Consider the following 9696-nt stretch of genomic DNA (forward strand, 5'->3'; position numbering starts at 1 on the left):
ATCGATTGGATCTACTAGAACCTAGGGCTGGGAGCTCTGTGGTGCGAGATAACTGCTAACCAATGACTCGTTGGCAAAATCTCAACATTTGATAAAAGCGCAAAGCCGTTCCTAGAAGTGCAGCCATTTACTAGTATGGAACATCATTCCCGAACAATTGTGACGACTTCGAGAAACACACTGATGATCAATGGTGATTGTGTGCTGTCACTACGAAGGGGAATATGCTCTATCACACGCAGTTGATATTGCGAGCACTAATAACATACACGAGTAAATTGGTTTAGGCACAAAACCAACCTAGATACTTGTGCTCTACGCTTGAGGAAATAGTCAGGCGATAGTGATGCAATTCATCTCGATTTCTAAAACATCAAAGTTGCCTCGAAGAGAGTCCTATGTACACACATATGTAATGGACGCTTACTCATTTCCGAGAGAACTTGGCATATGCTTACAAATCTATAAATTATGGATCCATAGTTGCCGCAGCATAGTTAGTGCAAATACGCCGTTACTGGAATAGTACAGTCCAAGACTTAAGTTACCAGCAATTTGATAGATGGTAGGAAAAGCATAGATAAAACAATGAGACGAAATCTATCATACTGCATTTTAGAAATAACTTTTAAAGGCACATGAAAACATTCCGCGACAACTATCACAAGAACAGACTTAAAGAAATGCATAGCATATTCAAGCTTGGGAGTTTCACAAGAATGGACGACAGTCAAGAGGGCCACAGTAGATCGCAGAGTGAAGTGGAACTATTGTTGCAAGGATTCGGAAGGCTCTGTGTAGTAGTGTACAAATGTATCACAATTATTAGTAACACAAATCTCCCAGTGCATTGCTTCAAAAATTGGCGGTAGTCGCACACGTCGACCCGACAACAATGCTAAATCTTTCGAGCTCGTCAATAATTACACCTGCAATACCCGCTCATATGTACAGAATGATCATCTGTAACGACAAATTTCGCACTTCGATCAACTTCCAGACATGCTGATACAGAAATTGATGCTAACCTCTCGTAAAGAACATCTTGATCGATCAGGATCAGAGCTCTATCTTCCTCCCCCAAACTTCAAGAGAAATCTACCTCCACGAAGAAGTGTCATTTCTCCCATGAAGCGAACCAAACCCAAGGGCACAAATACCTCGGCAGCTGGCTCCTAAGCAGTCTTCTCTCCTGGTTTCCAAAACCTAGTGAACTCCTCCACATTCTTACGACACTGGCACGCAGGTCATCGTCACAGGATCCCACAGAGCAGGCAACAAGTACTTTCTTATCCCCGTTCCTTGCGCATTGTAGCTAGCACTGGTGATGGGATCCACTACTAGCTGGCCAGGGTTTCCAGGGAAAGCTCCAGCACCATAGATGCCGGTGCAAGCGGTGGCTGCTTCCAAGGGTGCCATTGCATCACCCTGATAGTAACCGTTGTTGAACGGGTTAGTCACAGTCCCTGCGAGCATGCTTGCCATGTTGATTACCATTCCGTCCATTCCAGCGTCGGCATTGGGGGCGACCAAAGCTTTAGCGCCCTGAGGACCATACTGCGGGAGAGCGTAAGGCCAAGCGCATTGTCCAGGGCACTCTGTTCCTGAGTATCCAACCCAGGAGTAGAGCAGCATATAATTCTTGGAAGCAGGAGATGAGGATGTGAAGGAGTGGGACGCGCAGGTGTTCATACAGAAGCCTTCGACTTTGACATCGGCTGCAGTGAGGACGAAGTAGATGGAAGCAGGATCGGCAGGGAGGGATGCCATAGCGGTGACCACGAGGGTTTCAATGTCGGCTTGTTTCAAGGTTTTGCCGATACTGTAGTTATCATCCGCTTGTCCCTCTAGCTTCACTGCTCCTGCTGGGATGTTGTTCTTGTTGTCCTGGTATGCAGACGTCATTTTCCACCAGCTCGCAACGGAAGGGTGCACATCGGCACTGGGCTGCTGGAACGAGAGGAAGAAGTCGCTTACAATTGATTTCTGAGTCGGCGTGAAGGTACCATACCAGATGATGTAAACATTGAGGGCCTCTCTACCGGCCAGCAAAGGGCCATTGTGATAGGGTAAAACAGGGGAGTTGCTAACCAGTTTGAAGAGATTCCTTCCAATGTTCACAGGTTGATCGATCTCAACTACTTCGATCTCGACGGCTTTGACATTTGTAATAGAGGAAAGAGGTATTGGGCGAGAGTCAACGACCACAGACACCGCACACAACGCAAAAAGGAGAAAGTAGACTTTCACAACTCGGGCCATGGTTGTCAGATTGGCTATTAGGTGGTAGGAAAAGTCTAAAAATTGAAGGAGACGGAGGGGTTGAAGAGTTCGATGTAATCGCCAATGACACAGCTGTAAAGTGATACGGTTACAACAGAAGAAGCGTCGAGAGAAACCTCGTGGAGAAACCGAAACAAGCAAGGAACTAAGGCCACAATGAAAACCTACAGCAATGGAGCAATGATCCAAAACATCAGCACAAATATACGAAGGAGGCAGAGATAACCAATTTTAAAACCGTAAGCTCTGCTAATTCAGACCAAATGCGGCAAGCCCAAAGACACGCTACTCAGACAACGAAACACTGTAAAGTCAATGTCTTTCCACTTCAGCAGAAACGAACACACCCATCCACAGCGTATCCCCAAACGCAAAATGCATCCCAACTCAATCGCCGTAGATCCTTTTTCAGCACGAGGCCGTGGCTCTTCGCCTTATAAGCTTCTAAGCGTCAAACTGACCGACCTACGTGCAGCAACACAGAGCCGCACCTACCCTCTGGGCTACACTGCTACATAGCCCAATACAGGAACGCGGGCTCTAGTGCTCCCCCTCTCAAGTAACACTATCTCAGAGCTGGTCACAGGTAACAAGCAATCTCCAGCTGGAGGCTGTCCTTCCTCTTCGCCTTCCACAAGACAATTTAACTAGCGACGTGCACTACAGCTTGATCCTTAGGGCCGTTGCAACCCATTCCCCCACACGAGCAACTCTGTTTCAAAGAAACCAATCCCAGTTACACTGCAGGAAACCTTGTGGGAGTCTAACCGCACGCAGGTTTGCCGATCGACACTGCCCAGTTCACAGACAACACACACCCAGCTCTCGCTTTAAGGTTTGAACTCGTGAACCGAACACGGTGCCAATGTGAGACTTGCAAGCAGACACATGGAAACTGGATTGTTGCACCGGAGAACGAGGCCAGTGGGTTATATAGGCGGGGCTTGTGCGAGGGGAGGGGGAATGCCAGCTGCAGACGCCATGGCATGGTGATGAAGTGAAGAAGAAGAAGAAGAAGAAGAAGATAATTCCAAGAAATTTTGTGTGTGTGTGTGAGTGTGTCAGCTGGAGCCAGACAGGCAAATTGATCTCATGAGAGAGAGGCAGCAAGAGCCGACCAGCGGATGGATCTGATCGCTTTGTCTGCTTGGATAATTGCTCCTTGTTACGTTGTTACGATGTTACTATCAGAAGCAGTTTCGGGTGTATCCATCCCCCTCCCTCCCCTCCCTTTCTGCATCCCTGCTTCGCTTCATTCCTGGTAGGGCAGCTCCCTCTGTGCGGTTGCATGGGGGCTGCCCTCCCTTGAATGAGAGGAATGCCGGCTAGTAACATTCTTCTCTCAACTCATCCTTCTTAGTACTAAGATTGATTAAGGGTTTTGTATTCTAGAATCAAGTCAAAGAGGATTCTTTGACACACTCTCCAACCTTTCAATCCATGTCAAATTTGTCTCTATCTGTGCAAGGTATGTTAGAAATAAGCAAACTACCATCTCTCCTTGCATATCATTCACATAATGATAATGTCAGTTCACAAAATTAGTTTAGATTACAAGGACCATCATGATAAGATAAAAATCTATCTGGACTACAAAGTAAATTAAGGACCACCACCAATTCAATTGATATCACTGTATATAAGCTTACTGCTTAAATTTGCTATTCTTGAAAAAGAGGGAAAATAATAATAATAATAATTTTTAATATGGTATTAGAGCTTTACTTAGGAATACTTGAGTGTGTGTTCAGCTACTAAAGTGAATATTACTCCTTGTCTTGTAAAAAGATTTGTACCAGAATATTAGTAATATATTGTGTGAGGACATATGGCAGAAAGAAAAGATTTACTAATAAGAGAGCCCAACAAGTTGGAAGGACTCACCAACTATCATGTGTGAAAGTTAAAAATAAGAGCAATATTTTGGAGTAAGAATTTGTAGAAAGCAGTTGAGAATGTAATCTCACTTGTAATATTTTCAGTTGTTCTGCCAAGCAAGAGACAAGTGACAGTGAAACAGCTGCATGATTCAAAGTCTATTGCATGTAGAGCAATTATAATGTTGTTGAATGACTTGTTAGTCAAAATTGTTGTAGAACACAAAAACTTTGTTCTTACATTGGAGACATTAAAAGAATTTTATTAAAATAGAGATCCAACCATGGTTATATTTACAATAAACCAACGCAATCACATGAAGATGCCAAAAGGAGGGATAATGGAAGAATACCTCAATAAAGCAACAAAGTTAAAGAATTAATTTGCTACTCCTGAAGAACAAGCGTATGGCTGAACATTAGTTCATGGAGTGCTCAATGGCCTATTGAGGGCATATGAATTCATTATATCCACTATCATTCATAGTGCAATATTTTTCACCTTTCATAAAATGAGTGTTGTGTTCTTAACTGAACACCATAGGCACGAGCACCATAACTTGCACTTGGAAGACAAAGAGGCACTATTAATACAGTTTCACAAAGGAGTGAAGATTTCCTCAAGCAAAAGAAGGGGCTCATTCAACCGGGGCCAAGGATAGTTCAAAAGCTACTTGAGTAAAAAAAAATATCACTTCTTAATAAATTCTTGGAGTGTATAGGACAAAGAAAGATTATGTATTATGTATGCAATAAATAAATGCACTATACACAAGATTGCAAAAATTATAAAAGTCTAAAAGAATTGTAGTTGAACTTTGCAAATTCTACAAAGAATCACAAAAAACAGAGCAATGAGTCAAAAAATAAAGTTGAAGAGGAGGTACTAAAAGTAGCCTTCACTAAACTGCAAGACATTTTAGATAGTGAGTACATGGATTCAAGGGCAACTAGACATATTATTATATCTAAAGAATTCTTAGAGTTCATTGAGAGCTTAGGTTATAGAAAGAAACTAGTTACTACAACAAGACCAGAGAAACACAAGATTAAAGGAGTATAAGATGTTTATCTATATACAAGCAAAAGATAAATATAATGCATTGTTCTTAATAATCTTTATGCTAAGTTGATTATAGGATTTGGTAGTAGGGATAGTAATAATGATTTCTATAAAATAAGGGATAACAACATTTATGATGTAAATATTCTAATAGATGATGATGCAATAAGATTGTGGCATTGTAGATATGGGCATTTGAATTACTAAGATCTACGTCATTTATACATGAAAAATAGAGTAGTTAGTTTAGCTCAAATTGATTTAATTGAGGTTATTTGCCACAAATATTTAGCTAGTTGTCAAAAGAAAGAAATGTTATTTGAAAAAATTACAATAAGGGCAAAGCATGTATTAAAATTAGTTCATTTCAATATAATAGGTCTACTTTCTAAAGTATCCCTAAGTGGATAAAAATATTTTGTAGTATTTTAGATAGATCATTTAAGAAAAAATTGACTTTATTTCTTGAAAACAAGAGAAAAAATATTTAATAAATTTAGGATATTCAAAATGAAAGTTGAAAAGAAATGACAAGAAAATTGAAGATATTTCAAACCAATATAGGTAATAAATTCCCATTAAAAAAATTCAATGATTATTACAATGAGAATAGAATAAGAACATAGCTTACAAAGCCAAAATTTTCTAATAAAATAGGATTGTTAAGCAATATAATCAAAATTTTATGGAAAAAATAAGAAGTATGGTCTTTGAAGATAGAATACCCAATTTTATTTGGGTGGAGGTGATAAATACAAGAAATTATCTAGTAAATCATGGACCTATACATCCAAATCAATGAATCACCTAGAAGCAAAAATATATGAAGCAAAAACCAAGTGTAGGTAATTTTAGAGTTTTTAAGATGCATTTGTTATGTACATGTGACCAAAGAAGGGAGAAGCAAGTTTGAAAGTAAGACTAGAACATGTTTTTTTATAGGATATAATGGCCTTACTAAAGCTCATAAAATGTATAAGCTTGAGAAGCAAAAAATGATCATAACACAAAATGTAGTATTTGATAAAAGTTAAGTTGGCTCCCATCACTTAAAATTGAAGATACATGTAGAAGAGAATCCATTTAATTTTAATGCATCTCATTTGAACAAATAAATTAAAGTCAATAACAGAAAGGATCAAGCAAGAATTAAACTAGATCTAATTGATGAAGAAATAAAAGACATTAATAAAGAAAAACAACTAGTTGATAACATACTTAAAGATGTATAAATCTAATATCTAATAGTGTATTAGAGAAGGAAAAATTGAATAAATCAAAACAAAAAGAGGAAGTTAGAATATGTTGCATACTATAGAAAAGATAGTTTGCAAGAGATAGAATGCCATCAATATAGTTAAAAGGTCATTTGATACTCTTGGTATTAAAAAATATATATCTTCAATCCAAATATGTACTTCTTCTTTTAAAACAAAAAGTATGCCAACTTACTTCTATATGTTAATGACTTAATAATAATCAATGAAAGCCATGAAAAGATTAGTCAGATAGAAGAACAATTCAAAAGTGAATTTTAATTGACAAGTTTGAGCAAAGTGGTATTGAATTAGCTTACATAAATAAAAGAATCTATGTTCATTAACAAAAAACTTGATAAAAATATTGAAGAAATATAAGATGAGGAGATGTAATTTCTTTAAAGTACTAATGAGCTTTAGAATGTACTTGTGAAAAGATATAGGTTCCTCTTACATGAAGATTGTAAAAAACATATTTCATTACATTAAAGAAATATTAGAGTATGCTTGTATAGAATCCAATTCTATACATACAAATAAAATACATTGAACTTCAACATCACTTTATTTAAGCAAAAATATTAATATGAGATATAGAAGTAAGTTATATTTTTACATGCATACAATATGCAAATATTCTCATTAAATTCTTAATTTTATCTTATTATACTGGCATTCTAGAAAAAATTAGCATGTGCTGACTACCTTGATGCTTTTTAAAATATAACTACTACTAAAAATAAAACAATACTCAATTAGCACAGTTCTTATAAGTCCTTGATATCTTTGAATTACTATTATATTGGTGGTATTTATTCCAAATTTTATGCTAATACATAGCTTCTTGTCAAATATTAACTAATTAAAATATTCTTCATGAATAGAAGATAAAAAAATTACAATCATAATAGATTTAGGATTGTCTTTTAAAATATATTTTAAAATTTCTAGTTTTTGTAAAGAATCTTTATATAACACCTAATGGTCTTTGACCATTATTTTATACAAAGTCAATAAAATTTGATATGTCTATCTTTATAAAATCTAAAATAATTTACTTGCTAGACAACTCATTCAATTGTTTTTAAGACTTATTCAATCTTTAAAATTTGAATATGATGAAAGGATTATTGAAAGCAAAAAATTTGAAAAAAAATCCTATCTTATACTAAATCATCTAAAACTTCAGGCATAATAGTTGAAGAAAGAAGATTGTAGGCAAATCTTAATTCTTTGGACAAGTAAAATATTAAAGCTGCTTAGAATTGGGTCTTCCATCTTAATACTTAATGTCGAAATTTACAAAAGTATCAAGAAGAATACTTGTATGATAAAGAATAAAGTTGTAGGTTTTTCAAATAGTGCATGCGAGTAATTGGATGCCAAGAAATAAATGTTTGATATTAGAACTATAATACTTGCAAGTTGTCTAATGAAGTTGTTGATAATCATAAGATATTATTTAATGTCATCTTTTTCTAGCATTCTAATATTATATAGTTGAGATTGAGTCAAGTCTCTCAACTTAATCCATATTTTTTTAAGATCTAATGTGTACATGATATGAAGGAGAATGGAAGACTTTTATTATTAAAAGGGTAATCATGGTTGCTTTGTATTGTATTGTTGTTCTACAAAGATAGAGCTTGAGGTTAATGAAGAAGGAATGCCTTGTGTGATTGTATTCTTTATTGACTGCTTTGAGTGAAGAGATGTGATTAAAGAAGACTCGAAAGTTGAAGTCTTGGAGTGATTGATAACACTCTACAATTTATTCGTGTTGAAGAAGAGTCTTGAGCTTATACAACTAGACGGTGTAGTGGGTGACACCAACTAAAATATCTCTTCTTGATATAAAAAACTTAGTAGACAGAAGTAAGTAGATTTATAATCAAGATAAAGTTGATGTAAAGCAATGAAGTTTAAGAAGGAAATTAAGATGATCTAAGTTTGTTCTAATACCATGTTGCAATTGGATGATTGCATCATGTTCGAAGAGAATAATCATTATTGATCGAAAGGTGCGGTACACAAAGGATTCAGCATACTTATACGTAGTATGAAGTCTATGTATAGGTACGTAATCCAGTCAATCAATAGCATGACTTCAGTGCTTCACGGATAGAGAATGAAAAGAGTAGGACGATAAATAAATTTTATTTCCTCAACGTTGTTAATTCAATCGAAGAAACACGATCTTCTCTTTGTCTACACTGGGCACCACATGGCGATGATCGTGGGACACACGCCGCTGACGAGCCCCCTCGACAGCATACGCGCGATTCATCAAAGTAATGATTCTAGAAAAGTGGGAAAAAGCCTTTCTTTGCACGAGGTGCTGGACATGGGTTTTGGCAAATGGCTGAGGGTGTTCAAGCCCAAACAGAGCTGAGGGTTGGATCCCAGGTGAAGGGCGGCTTGGTGCTGTGCATGGAAAAGGAGGGCTCCGCATTCCGGACGTGCAGTGAGACGCCGGAACCGAGTACGTGTGGGTGATCAGTGATTCGGCATTGAAGATGGCAGCAGATTATTGGTCTTAAAGTTGCAGCTGTTGTGCATCTGCAAGTATTCCGATAGTGGAAAGGGACGCCATCCCAAGAGTGGTTCTACCAGTACGAGGCTCTGGCAGAGCTGGGGATTCTGAGACCACCCACACCCTTGACATGAGGGCCTTGGGGCCACGATCACACTACCGGTTTTGTCGATTGCGGGAGCAAGTTCGCCCCGGATCACAGTCTGCTTTTTTTGTCTGTAATACGAACAGCAAGTGAAAACACATCTTGTGGCATTCAAGACAAGACGACGAGGGAGTTGGGGGGCTTCAGAACAAAAGCATGATCTGTAACGACAAAAGAGTGTGATATTTACTGAAGGAGTGTGAGCAAAGGGAAGCGAGGAGCTTCGGATTAAGCGAAGCAGATCACCAACAACGCTGGAGGGCCCAGCATCGCACCACTCGGGTGTTCACACTTCCGCTCAAACTTCCGAGCTAAACTCTAGGTCTCCATCCAGGTCTCGATAGAGGTCTCGATTTAGTCTTCCAGGAACCCAATCCGGGGCCCAAGGCAAAGAGCTTAGACGAGACCCCGTATGGATGAAACCGAATTTCGGATCGAAATGTATAAATGAACAGAAGTCATCCATATGTTCACTTGAGGAGTTAGTGAACTAAAATTTTAGTGGGTGTCTTGAAGTCATCTGGAGATCATAACGA

The 9696-nt window shown here is 37.9% G+C and overlaps 1 protein-coding gene across 1 annotated transcript; it reads right to left on the reverse strand.

Moving 5' to 3' along the window:
• Nucleotides 1-752: 752 nt before the first annotated feature.
• Nucleotides 753-3319, reverse strand: LOC112289347 (protein EXORDIUM-like 2). Its single transcript, XM_024534499.3, has one exon. It carries the CDS (start codon nt 2260-2262, stop codon nt 1228-1230), a length of 1035 nt encoding a protein of 344 aa, XP_024390267.1. The 5' UTR covers nt 2263-3319; the 3' UTR covers nt 753-1227.
• Between the last annotated feature and the right edge of the window lie 6377 nt (nt 3320-9696).

Source organism: Physcomitrium patens, chromosome 12 (assembly GCF_059467195.1).
Source record: "Physcomitrium patens ecotype Gransden chromosome 12, ASM5946719v1, whole genome shotgun sequence".
NCBI lineage: Eukaryota > Viridiplantae > Streptophyta > Bryopsida > Funariales > Funariaceae > Physcomitrium > Physcomitrium patens.